Raw genomic sequence first — 12,439 nt, forward strand, 5'->3', positions numbered from 1 at the left:
ACCGGCTGCCAATTAGCCATCGCAGCCAGAGCACACAAACATGGCCATAGATAAGCAGCAACACCAGCGACAGCAGCAGCAGCAACATCAGCAGCAGCAGCAGCAGCAACAGCAACACCCGCAGCAATAGCAACACCAACACAAATGAGCGCATTTAAAAACATTACCGCGCTGGGCGACTGCAACAACAAAGGGGAAAGGATAGGATAGGATAGGATGGTTCTATGGCGAGTAATAAAAGTGCAGGGGCGTCGCACAGTGGGGAGTAAAAATTGCACAACATGACAGCAAAATGCATATTATGCATAATTAACTGTTTATGCGAATGAGTGACAGGCGAAAGGACATGGGGGAAGAAGTTGAAGGATGCAGGGTGGCAGGATGTCGGGATGCCTATGACCATGATAATCACGGCTCCGACGACGATAATTACGACGGGGTGGATGGCGATGATGGCATTCGCTGAAAGTGAAACGGCTGAGAGCGGAGACCCTCTGCTAATTTAGACGTTGTGCTCTGCTCTGTGGCTTTTAATAATTCACACCCCAAAGACAATGGGAGGACACTCGAGCGGTGGCAGTGGAAAAAATGGGTTAAAAAATGGAAAGCAGACCGGCAGGAGGCGGACCATCGGAGCCTTTGTCACCGGGGGCTGGCTGACGTCGCTTTCACTTCGCAGGCCGTCAATTTGACATGTTTACCATGTGTCTGGGGCTTCTCGTGTAACAAAAGGCTTGTTTGCCATTCGCAGGGGTGGCGGCAGGGGGGTGCAAAGGGGCTTCGGGCAGGAAACAATCCGGGGAAAAACTTCTAGACTCTCAGGATACTAGTTTTGTTCTGTTTTGTGGTCCCTTCCGTTCTATCCGCAAAAAGCAAAAAAATGAGAGAGAATGAACGAAGATTTTTGGCATGTGTGTGGTGCAAGTTTTGATGACATGACAACAGCGATCATTGTCTACAGTTGGCAGCAATGTGACTTAATAGGTTGTTGACTTTCGATTGGCAGACAGGCCGAGGAGCCAGAGGAGCGGACAGGACTTTCAATTAGTGTCCTGCGATGCAGCAAACTCTGTTGACTTGCAGCACTGATTAAATTATGCACATCCCTGGCGGGGTGGGCAAAGGAATGCGGCTTTAATGCTCAGTGCGGCCTAAAAAACCTCGACCCCTCCATGTATAATTCAGTGAACGATGCCATGGCAATTGCAAATTATGCAGAAATTCAGCCAAAACAGCAAGAAACTATTCAATTTCATTCATGTGCAAATATTTTATTACCCGCACACACAGCCAGACAGTCGACCAAATTAATTAATAAACGCAATGGCAACAATGACAAATTTTCCGCTTGGAAAACTGCAACCAGCAGCAGCAACAACGCAGCGCACAGTCAACCGGACAAAAGACAAAGTTAAAAAAATCAAATACGACAATTAGATAATCTTTGGAGAGTGAACACTGCGCTCTACTGTTGTCCAGATAGGAAGTATCCTCTTTAAAAATTAGATAATTTAAGTTTTACTTTTTGAGTAAAAATTATTAATTATAAGTTGTCAATATTATATTATGGGACCCATTTTAGCTAACTTACTTAAGGCGAGATGTACAAGTAAATTGTACTACATTTTTTTGTGAATAAATAATCTTGGTATCTTACAACGTGTTATGTATTTTTAAGCATTAATAAACAAGCTTATAGATTTTACTTTATATCAAAATATTTTAAATTGCCTAAGATATGAATCCTGAATCCAGGCCGTAAATCTGAACCAAAATCGAAAAACCAAAAACAATTTATACTTAATTTATTTATATTGTACTTGTTCAACTTCCCATAAGAAATATTTTCTTTCATTGCGGAATTTATAATATTTTACCGCTTGTGGTATCCACATTTTGTCATGAAGATATTAAAAGACAAATGGCTTATTCGCATCTTATGACGTTTAAGAGGACTCCTCCTCCTACCCTCTTTTGATTATGATTTGCACTACAATAAAACTATGCCCCTTCCATTTGAACAAATTCATTTGTGCGTATGGTTGCACTTCAGCTGCGATTCGGGGTATTTGAATTATTAATAGACGGCTGGATGGATGGTGTCCGCGAGCGAAAATCAAATTGCGGCACTGATGGCTGTATCCATATTTCATCCAAGGCCCTTGGGCGAGGCACTTGAAAATGCAACTTCTGAGTCGCTCTTCTGTCTAGCCAAAAACGCAGCCGGCGACAAAACAAAGCCCGAAAGCCAAAGAGAAAGCCGCTTCACACAATCAAAAGCAGCTGAAAGTGCTCAAGCATCAGAAAAACTTCAAAGGCGGCTTTTCCATTTCCATTCCCATTCTCCCGTCTCAATCTTTTTTTTCGTTTGCTGCGGCTTTTCCTGCTCCAGCAAATCTCTCCTCTATTCCTGGCTCTTTTCCGTCTTTCCGACTTTCGGCTGTTTGGTGCAGTTTTTAATTTAATTTGAAAATGCTTAAAACGCGCAATTCTTTTTGTCTCGAATGCCATCGCATTGTGGCAGGCTCATGTGTGTAGGGCTAAGAAGGATAAGGATGTCTCTGCCTGCCTTATACCCGAGAACCGAACAAACTGAGCGGGCAAGTGAAAAGGCAGCCGAAAGTCGCGCCTTTGCTGCATTTGTTGTAGGGAAAGTTGGCAACGTTTGTGCATAAATGATAGGTCTCTCGCTCTGTGCGAGTGTTTCCATTTTATTTACCGCACGTTGCACATACGCCGCGTTGGCTCCTCACAAAAACCACAGGATAACGAAAGAAAATCAACGCACTCACACACGCGCACAGTAAACACTCGCAATTATGTGTCACAACTGGAGTTCCGAGTGTGTGTGTGTCTGGGTGTGCGTGTGTGTTTGCCGACCGGTTTGCCAGAGTTGCCAACCATTTGTGATGTTTTGGCTGGCACGCTATCAGAGCGCACACAAGTCCAATGTCAAATATGCGACTCTCGACGTTGGCAAACAAGACAATGAAAATACTTCCCATCTGTCTCCTGACTCCCCTCCCTTGGATCCAGCCCCTCTTTGTCCGACGCCCCTGTTTGCCCCGTCTGTTGGCGGCAGTGGCGGCCCTTGACGTTGGCTTTAAAAAACAAAACAAATACGCTCGGCCGGCGCAGAGATGGGATCGTGATGCAGGACCTGCACAGGAAGAGTCTCCTTAGACCACAGTCGCCAACGGAGCTCTTTTTTAGCCAACAGTACTTAAATCTTGTTTTTTTTTAAATGGTTTACATGAAAGGTATTTCAAGTTATGAACTACATAATATTTAGTTAATTAACTTAATGTTCTCATTTACTCACCTGCATTTTGAACACTTATTAATAAAATAATTTAATTTATCTAATTGTCACATTATCTCATTTAAATGGCAGTGTCTATTCCAAATGAACAGAACATGTCAATGCTGTTGAAATTAAACCATATATTAAAGTACCTAAAAATCAGATTTAAAGTAATTAAATTATAATTAATTCTTTCAATTTTATTTTTAAAATTTTTTAAGTTTTTTTGGTGTTTTAGAGAAATTCTTCGACAGATCTGGCTCGATCACAGTCACGGGTCCACCTCTGCCAAATGGTCTCGCCGTTAGTTGAGTCCTTGCCACATCCACATTCCTCCTGGCCACATGATTTTGTCATTCCGTGAATGCGAGCAAAGTTTGCCGAGGGTCGTGAGTCGAGGGACGAGCGGTGGGGTCAGAAGTACAATTGCTTTTATGAAATTAAATTACGTCGCACATATTTAAGCACTCGCTGGGAATCGCTGGGAGAGGAAAGAAAAGTGGAAGGGAGCTTGTTTTTAAAGAAAACTGGTAACATTTGTGGTTTCAGTGCATCACGAAACCCGCTGAGCTGGATTCAGGATGAAAGGAAGCTATCCCTAAATGGCCAAAAGTAATCAATTAATGTCCATCGCAATCGATAATCAATTTTAATTTGAATTACTCCGGTAATTGGATGAAGATTTAATATGAAATTATCGTCAAGTGTCTGCCGGCCAAGCAGGGAGAAGCGACGACAAAGAGGCTTCTTTGTAATGCAATCAACACAAACAGAAATGCCTGCGTTCCTTAGAAAAGTCCTCGGTTTTTTCCCTCGAATGTGAGGCGAAGAACGAAGGCTGACCGCAAAACTCAATAGACACATGCCAAAGTTAAAGCTGCAAATGTAATTAAATAATTGCAATTAAACATGAAAAACGAGAGAGCGCAGAAGGAACTCGAAAATCACATAAATACCTCAAATAATCAACACATTATCAACTTTTACGTAATTACACATGCAGCATCAGCATGCCGGGAAGATGCAGATCCAGATACAAAGGCAGATGTAGCCGCAGATGCAGATGCAGATAAAGTTAGAGATCTGGGCAGATGCGGATGGCAACTCAACTCGGCAAACACAGCCCAACAATGGGCCACAACGGCAAACAAGGCTGACTGACAAACAGATAGACAGTCGTCCAAGCCGAGCATCCGAACAACAATTGCGGCGTAATTTGGTAAATGGAAATGGATACATTTAATAACTAAACTAAATAGAAAGCCATTCCTGCTGCTCCGTTCCTCGGTCTCCGTCTCTAATGGATATTTGTTTATTTGCATGGAAATTCGAAATTAAACTATTGAATCATTGAAAGCCCTTTGACTCGGTCTGCCCGTGGAACGTGTCCAGCTCCGGTTTCTCAGTTTCCGATTCTCATACCGATTCCCTCCACTCCACCTGTCCGAGCTTCCGTCCTGGATGCTGGGCAAACAAATCAAACAGTGATTGCAAAATTTAATAGGATTTAAAAATTCTAAATTGCTAAACAAGACTTAAGCTTGGCCCTCCTTACCGAAGGTATACGTATGTGTCTGCCACGCCCCATGTAGCCACAAGCTGCTGTGGCTGCGTGCCTAAAGTGGAATTGTTTGTAATGCGTTGATGAGAACGACAACAGCCAGGCCACCCCCTCTGCCTTTCAGCCAGGAACCGGGTCGCAAGGACCCTCAATGGGGATTAATTTAAATGAGATTTTTAATTTACTTTAGTCTATTGAAGCAGCAGCAGTAAGCGAGCTTTTGTTCTTGCGCTGATTGCACAATTTTGCAAACAATTTGTGCGGATTTGTGTGATCGAGGAGGTGTGGCCCGGGGTATTCGGCATTGTGCTTCCCGTCTTATGAGGCGATTCCGCTTCCGAATAACTTGCCAACGTCTCAACTGCAATGCCAAAACAGTTCCCGTGCCGCCTCGCACTCGAGAGCACTCAATCAGGAAAAGGAGCAATGGCCCAACCACTTGGACACGCAATCAGAGGAAACTTTTCCGCACTTTTCCTGTATTGTAATTCAAGACTTTTCCCGCCTTCCTCCGGCAGGTCAAGCTGCCAACGACCGAAAAACCGGAGAACAATAATAAGAGCAACAATGCAATTGCCAAATGCCAACTCCGAGCTGCAGGATGGCTGTGCAGCTGAAGATGAAAATAGTTTAAGTGCAAAATTTTACGCTTTATCGAATTACCCGCGGGTGCTTTAACTTACAGCCAAACTTTCGAATGGGATGGGGCAAAAGTTTTCCCAGCTGCAGCAGGGCGGTCAGGCGGTCACAATTTATGATTCTAAGGTGTTGCAATGAAAACTACTACTTCTAGCAGCTCCCTGCGATTGCCGGGGTAAATTTGTTATATTCCTTACTGTCAGCCAGACCATTTGTTAAATGAGTTGGCAAAGCTAATCGAAAAGTTACGGCGAAGACTGTGGGAGCATCGGGCTCACTGGCAGATGCACCGCCGCCTTGACCTGGATCCTGGATCCTGGGCCACTGTCCCACCTGCACATGGATGGGATGGCCACTCCTGATGACCGGCACAAACAAACGAATAAATAACGCCGAGGCAAACAATTTAACCGGGGAGCATACGGTATCCAAGCGGGACCTCGATTCTGGGGAGGCTGCAATAAAAAAATCATTTATAACAAAGGCGCCCGGGAGGAAGAGGCTGTGAAAGCGAGAGCGAGGCTCTAGCCCAAAAATGCTAAAGTAAGATTTATGCAAATCGGAAGTAAACATTAATCAAAATTTTTTATCCCCTGTTGTGTGTTGTTGCCCGTGCCACGAGCAGCCATTGTGAGAGTGTGTGTGTGGGTGGGTGTGGCCCAGTTTCTGGCGCCACTCGCAAGATTCTGGGTCACCGATACGACACACCGGACTCGGAAACGGATACGCAGGTCAGCTCCAGGGGAACAAAGTGTTTTTCGCCCTGAACTTCATAAATTAAAACTTCATATGTCAAAAATGGCAATCGCTCTGAGGGTCTCCGGCCACCAAATGCGGCGGTGTCATTTATTTTGAAGTGTCAAATCAGCAGAACGTGTGCCACACATCTTAACGAGCAGTCCGTCAGAGAGATGCAATCCAGATGCCGGTGGTCCGTGGGAGGATGCTCCTTGGACAGAGCGTAAAGTGGTTTATTTAAGTTGAAAGTCATTTTTTAAAGAATATTTACGCTATAACTAAACATCTTCAAATATTTCTTAAATTGGTTTATTTTTATTTGTGACTAGTGCAATAATTTATAAGGAAATTCTTGTAGCACCAGGAAAAAAGAAAAAAACAAGAAAGGAAGCTACCTTCGGCCAGCCGAAGCTTATATACCCTTGTAGATAAAGTAATGCTCAATCGGTGCAGTTCCAGGGATTCCAAATTCAGCGTTTCTATTTTAATTTTGTTTATACATAAGTAGTCAAGAATCAAAACGCCTACTTCCTACAAAGTTACAATGAATTTTCTTATATTTGTTTGAATATTCCTATGAGAGCCTTAAGATATAGTGGTCCGATCCGGCTCGCTCCGACATATGTACTACCTGCAATAGAAAGAAGACCTTCGGGAAAGTTTCATCGCGATAGCTTTAAAACTGAGAGACTAGTTCGCATAGAAACGGACAGACGGACAGACGGACAGACGGACAGACGGACCGACGGACAGACGGACAGACGGACAGACGGACATGGCTAGATAGACTCGGCTATTGTTGCTGATCAAGAATATATATACTTTATGTGGTCGGAAACGTCTCCTTCACTGCGTTGCAAACATCTGACTGAAATTATAATACCCTCTACAAGGGTATAATAAAATAAATTAAAGTACTGTAAGTTAAAATACTTTTAAATGTCCAAAATTTAAGAAACTATTTATTAATTTTAGTTTAATCGATTTTAGTTCGTTTAACTTATTTCCTGTCCATTTTTAATTAACTTAGACCAAGTAAAAAGGGACTCTCGACTATCAGGTACCCATAACTTTGTAAATATGTCAAGGAATGACGTCTCCTCCTTTATATTTCATCCTCCTTCCATCAGTTCTTTCCTGTTTATTTGAGATCCTTTAGACAGGGCTAAAATAATCTTAATTGATCTTAGAACAAGGTGTTTTATTCACTACCGTAATACACTAATCACAAAGTCACTAGACTAACTGCAGCAGGAGGCGGGGGTGGGATCGCGTCCAGATCTCTTGGTGATGGAGAGCCGCGTGAACTCCTCGGCGGTGGTGGGGTGGATGCCCACGGTGTTCAGCAGGGTCTTCACAGTCAGGCCCGATTTGAGTGCTGCGGCGAAGCCCTGGATGACCTCGCCGGCCACTGGGCCGATGTAGTGCAGGCCCAGGATCTTCTGGTCCCCGGCTATCTCGGCCACGGCCTTCAGGTAGCAGTGGCGCACGCTCTTCTGCGGAATAAAGAACTCGGTGGGCTTGTAGTAGCCGTGGAAGACCTCGATGTTATCTGCCCCCCGCAGCTCGATAGCCGTTTCCTCCGACATCCCAACACAGCTGTATTCGAGTGGTGTAAAAACGGTGGTGGCCACATCGGCGTAGTCCATCAGCTGCTTGGATCCGGCGAAGAGGCGTCTGGCGAGCAGGCGACCCGACAAAATGGCCACCGGCGTGAGTTCCGGCCTACCGTATATGATGTCCCCCACAGCAAAAATGTGCGGTACACTGGTGGCCTCAGCGGCGTCCACCACAATCTTGTCGTTTTGCGTCCTCACTCCGGCGGCCTCCAGGTTGAGGTCCTCTATGAGACCCCTTCGTCCAATGGCCCATAGCACGGTGTCGAAAACGTCGCTGCCTTCCATTTGGTTGGAGGTGTTGTAATACCTCACCAGCAGCCTCCCATCCGCCTGTCGCTCCACGGACCTGGGAATGGTGGTGCCCAGGAAGGAAACTCCCCGCTCCGTCATCATGGCCGCCAGCAACTCGGACATCTGGCGGTCAAAGCCACGCAGCACAATGGAGCGCACCATCACGGTGGGCTCGTAGCCGAGGCCCCGAAGGAAGCAGGCGCACTCGAGACCCACATATCCAGCACCCACGACCAGGGTGCGGCCGGGCTCCCGTTCGTAGCTAAAGATGTCGTCGCTGGTGATGCCCAGCTCCAGGGCGCCGGGGATGTCCGGGTAGCGCGGTCGTCCGCCCACGGCCACCACAACGTACTCGGAAGTCACCTGCCGGCGCCCTTCGCCCGACCTTGCCACATACTCGATGGTGTGAGGGTCGACAAAGGATCCCATCGAGTTGACGTACTCCACCTTCTTGTCGCGCAAATCCACGCGCGTCACCCAGTTGACCGACTTGATGTGGTTCTGGACGGAACGCACCAGCTTGCCCCAGTCGGGCCGCAGGTTCTGGTCGTCCACGTTCCAGCCGTAGGCCACCGCCTCGTGGACCGCCTCGCCCAGCAGCGAGGCCTGGTGCATCAGCTTCTTGGGGATGCAACCCACGTTCACACAGGTGCCGCCAATGCCCCACTTGGTGCCCGAGGGAGTGGGCTTCACGAAGTCGAAGCACAGGACGCGGGCACCGCAGTCAGCCGCCTCCTTGGCGCAGGCCAATCCCGCCGAGCCGCCGCCCAGGACCACCAGGTCATAGTCGTAGCGCGAATTGGAGGAGGCATGGCGACACCAGCCAAGGGAGCAGCGAAATGCGGTGCGGGTGGAGGAACATAGGATCTTCATCGCCGTCATACTGGACTGATGGATGGAATGAATCAAATAGGTATGGATTGAAATTCCAGAGCAACGAATATAAACTTGTAATTTACGATCTAGCACTGCCAACTTGTGTGAGCAAATTTGACTCTAAACATGCTTGCAAGGGTGTCGAAAAAAAATGAGATTTTCACTCCACATTTTAATTGCAGCTGACGGGATTAAAAAAAAAAGTGTTTGTTTTAATTTCCCAAATTACGCGAGTTAGCTAAAAATAGGTGGGATAATTTAATAATAAGATGTTAATAAAAATAAACTCTAAAACAAAGTGGCCTATTGCCTAATATTGCTTAAGAGCTTAATTTTGGTCTTACCTAAAATAGAGGTAATCATTTCTAAAACGTTAAATTACTTTGATTTTATAGCCTTCAATGAGTGCAAACTTTAAAAGACATCCGGAATAATATCCAGTTATTCATCTCTAGCTCCGTTTTATTCAACTGAAAGCCTCTATAACACAAAAATGATTTAATTGGCCTTAGAGAGCAAACACAATCGCTGCCGTAACAACAAAATCCATAGATGAAAGCATAAATATTTAAATTTTTTGCAATTCTTTGATAATCAACTTAAACTAAAACAACCCCAGCTGTGTACTAATTTTATGTTGCAAGAACATTTAAATATTTTGTGAAATCTTTGAAACTCTCATTCTGAAGAAGAACCCGTAACTTAAAATCCTCCAACCTAATAAAACCACTTTTTGTCTAATAAAATAAATCTCTTGACCCAGATCTATAATACTTCTCTGATAATTTAGGGAGGCCAATTGCAAAAGTTCACTCGAAGTTCATTCGCCGACTTATTGCAATTTCTCACAGCTGTAAGGTGGTTTTTATGACTGCAGCTACTAATCCTGCATAAAAAGCGATTAAAGTTCCGTTGGCCCACTTAAATGAACTCGGTCGGCTTTCACTTCCGCTAAATTCTAAGCCTGAATCCGAAATGAAACCCTGATTTTTCCCCATCAGTTACGGGCAACTGACTTTTAGTTAGCTTAGTTCGGGCTTTAAGCTATGTGGTATGGGGTCCTCGACTTTGGTTTGACGATGTCTCTCAGCGGAGCTCGCATTCAATGGCCAAATGATTTATGTGAGTTAGTTCTGGTCTGGTCGAGTCTTTGGGGAACTAGTTCTGGAGAACTAATAGAGCGCACCGAGGGACCCAGTTCTTTGCCGGCCAGGCGCGTGTCCCCGTATATCCTTGAGAAAATCGACGGATATCTTACGCAAATTTCTCCCCTCAAAGTGGCCGAACCTTTAGCATACACATATACAAATCCAGTGAAATGGTGAAATGTCAGTTTCAATGATTTATGCTCCTCCGCCATGGACCATTTGGAATTTTTGGCAGGCCGTCGGTAACCAGTTTCCTGCTCGGGCATGCCAACCCCCAAGTAAATGGCGTTCTGGTCTGCTGCCTGCCCAAACCCAAGCCCACAACCAATCCAAGACCATGTCCATGGCTTTCCTAATTTCTAATCTAATATTTTTGCGTACGAGTGCCGGACGGCGGACGATAGACGGGTGAGGCAAGAAAATTCCTTGCCTCGGATGCTTGGCCATGTCCAATGTCTGCTCTGGATATGATTTACTTTTGCGGTTTGTTTTTGGTGCGTTTAACCGCAAATATTTAATGGTTTTATTTCCCGAAGCTCGACCAGCCCTCAGCTGCGATTCATTTGTACATGTCCTGGAGTGCGGGTGTGTGTGCGTGCCCGGTATCTGTGTGTCTGCCGTTTTCTGGCATATTTATTAGTTGAACCAACGACCCAGTATTTGTAGATGCCGCAAGGTTAAGTCCCTGACTGATGGCGACCCAGTTAAAGGCGGCTGAACCTGGGCTCCGGCGTTCAGTTTCAGATTTTTCCGACCTTAACGTTCTGGGCCATCACCAATCGTCACTGAATTCTGCTCCTGTTGTGGAGGAGATTCCAACTGGATCTGGGGCAAAGGATCTTGGGGGCTCTTCGTCTGCAGCTTCATTGTTCCGATGATCAAACTCAAATGCAGTGTGTTCATAACAAGTCCGAAAATGACCAGGGGTGCGTAGTAGACCCAACCAAGATCGCTCCACCACAAGTGCCACACGAGCTTCAGATAGAAAGCGAATAGACGCTGGTAGACGTAAAAGTTCCACATGAGAATTAGGGCCACCAGCAAGGTGAAGTGATGGATCTGGAAGAGTGCCGGCAGAAGAAGCAAGAAGTTTACGTGCAAATTCACGTTCCACAGGGCGACATCGAACTCCGGGAATTCTAACCCATCATCAAGAGTGTCCGGTTGCTGGGAACCGAAGATTCTGCCGATCAGGGGGATCCGGCACCAACCATTCGCATTTGTTAATGGAGCTTCAAGAAAGGTTTAAGTGATACGAATAATATACCCATTCAGATCTCACCCTTGATAATCCGTATGACTTTTCTGGCTATGTAAACCACTAGACAGTTGTAAAAGAACAAGTTGAGAGCAGGGATGCAAATCATGATCCGGCTGTGAAAAATATACTTTAGCTTCAAGTGACTCTGACGGGAGCAATAAGGCTACTGAGTATGGGGTATTTACCAGATTTTTGACTTAAAAGGCAGAAAAGCCTTAGCCTTAGGATTCTTAGAATACTTATAATACGAACGACTATTGTTGCTATGGCTATGAATTTGCAAGTAATTTCCATTTTTATTCCTTCTCTTGCAGGTAAGTGGCACCTATACCCACTCGGGTGAGTACAATCGCGTTTATTTGCATTATCTCGGGGACTAGGGCGAATTTAAATAAAGGAATTAATATCTGAAAATTCTCCAACAATGAAACTTTGCCAGGGAAACGCGGTAAAAACTCTCGGAATTGATGCGATAAAAGTTTAATTCAAAGTAAGGCTTCCCCACTCCAACTTGGTAGGCCTAATGTGCTGACAATCGTTGGATTCCATACCACTCAGACCTGGACCATCCCCAGCCCCCTTGGTATAATTTAAACTTTAAAATGACCAGAGACGGGCCTAGGCAACAACAGAATAGGCAGAATGCAACCGGGGGAGTCGTGGAAGTTCTGCGAAAACTTTTCTGAAAGTTGTAAAAAATGAAAAAGTTTCGCCAATAAACATTAGAAAAACTTTTGCGCCTCGTCTCACCTTACCGTTTTATGATTTGAATCGCTCTGCACGCACCCGGCCACGCCCCCTCCATGGGTAGGCGTAATGCCAGTCCTTTCTGTGGTGGCACCTGCCTAGCGACAAGTTTATCAAATGTTTTCCCTCTCAACCAAATGAAGCTCAATTTCGGAAAATCCTAAAAAGTTATCTTTATTTCTCCGTCCGTCTGTCGTCAGGCAAACGACGAGGGCCACTTAAGGCCCGAGTTTGCTCTCGGGGAACCGTCATGGT

General features: G+C 45.4%; 3 protein-coding genes across 3 annotated transcripts in view; 1 reads left to right on the plus strand and 2 right to left on the minus strand.

The window, feature by feature from the left end:
• Positions 1–12,439, plus strand: part of LOC108062178 (uncharacterized) — a 303,814-nt gene that overhangs the window by 58,867 nt on the left and 232,508 nt on the right. The window lies entirely within an intron of this gene.
• Trxr2 (Thioredoxin reductase 2) lies at positions 7,425–9,146 on the minus strand. The gene has a single exon (XM_017148736.3). The coding sequence runs from the start codon at positions 9,032–9,034 to the stop codon at positions 7,484–7,486; it is 1,551 nt and encodes a 516-aa protein (XP_017004225.2). The 5' UTR covers positions 9,035–9,146; the 3' UTR covers positions 7,425–7,483.
• LOC108062189 (uncharacterized) lies at positions 10,675–11,617 on the minus strand. Its single transcript, XM_017148752.3, has 2 exons — positions 11,459–11,617; positions 10,675–11,408 (listed from the first exon to the last, which is right to left on the minus strand). Exons 1-2 carry the CDS (start codon positions 11,541–11,543, stop codon positions 10,933–10,935), a joined length of 561 nt encoding a protein of 186 aa, XP_017004241.2. The 5' UTR covers positions 11,544–11,617; the 3' UTR covers positions 10,675–10,932.

This window comes from Drosophila takahashii, chromosome 3L, assembly GCF_030179915.1.
Source record: "Drosophila takahashii strain IR98-3 E-12201 chromosome 3L, DtakHiC1v2, whole genome shotgun sequence".
Taxonomy (NCBI): Eukaryota; Metazoa; Arthropoda; class Insecta; order Diptera; family Drosophilidae; genus Drosophila; species Drosophila takahashii.

Excerpts from the sequence above, each read along its gene's own strand:
- Trxr2 (XM_017148736.3), bottom strand. The coding sequence starts at position 9,034 with ATGACGGCGATGAAGATCCTATGTTCCTCCACCCGCACCGCATTTCGC.
- LOC108062189 (XM_017148752.3), bottom strand. The coding sequence starts at position 11,543 with ATGATTTGCATCCCTGCTCTCAACTTGTTCTTTTACAACTGTCTAGTG. Across the intron at positions 11,409-11,458 it reads AGTCATACGGATTATCAAGG|CTCCATTAACAAATGCGAAT; the intron begins GTGAGATCTGAA and ends CCTTTCTTGAAG.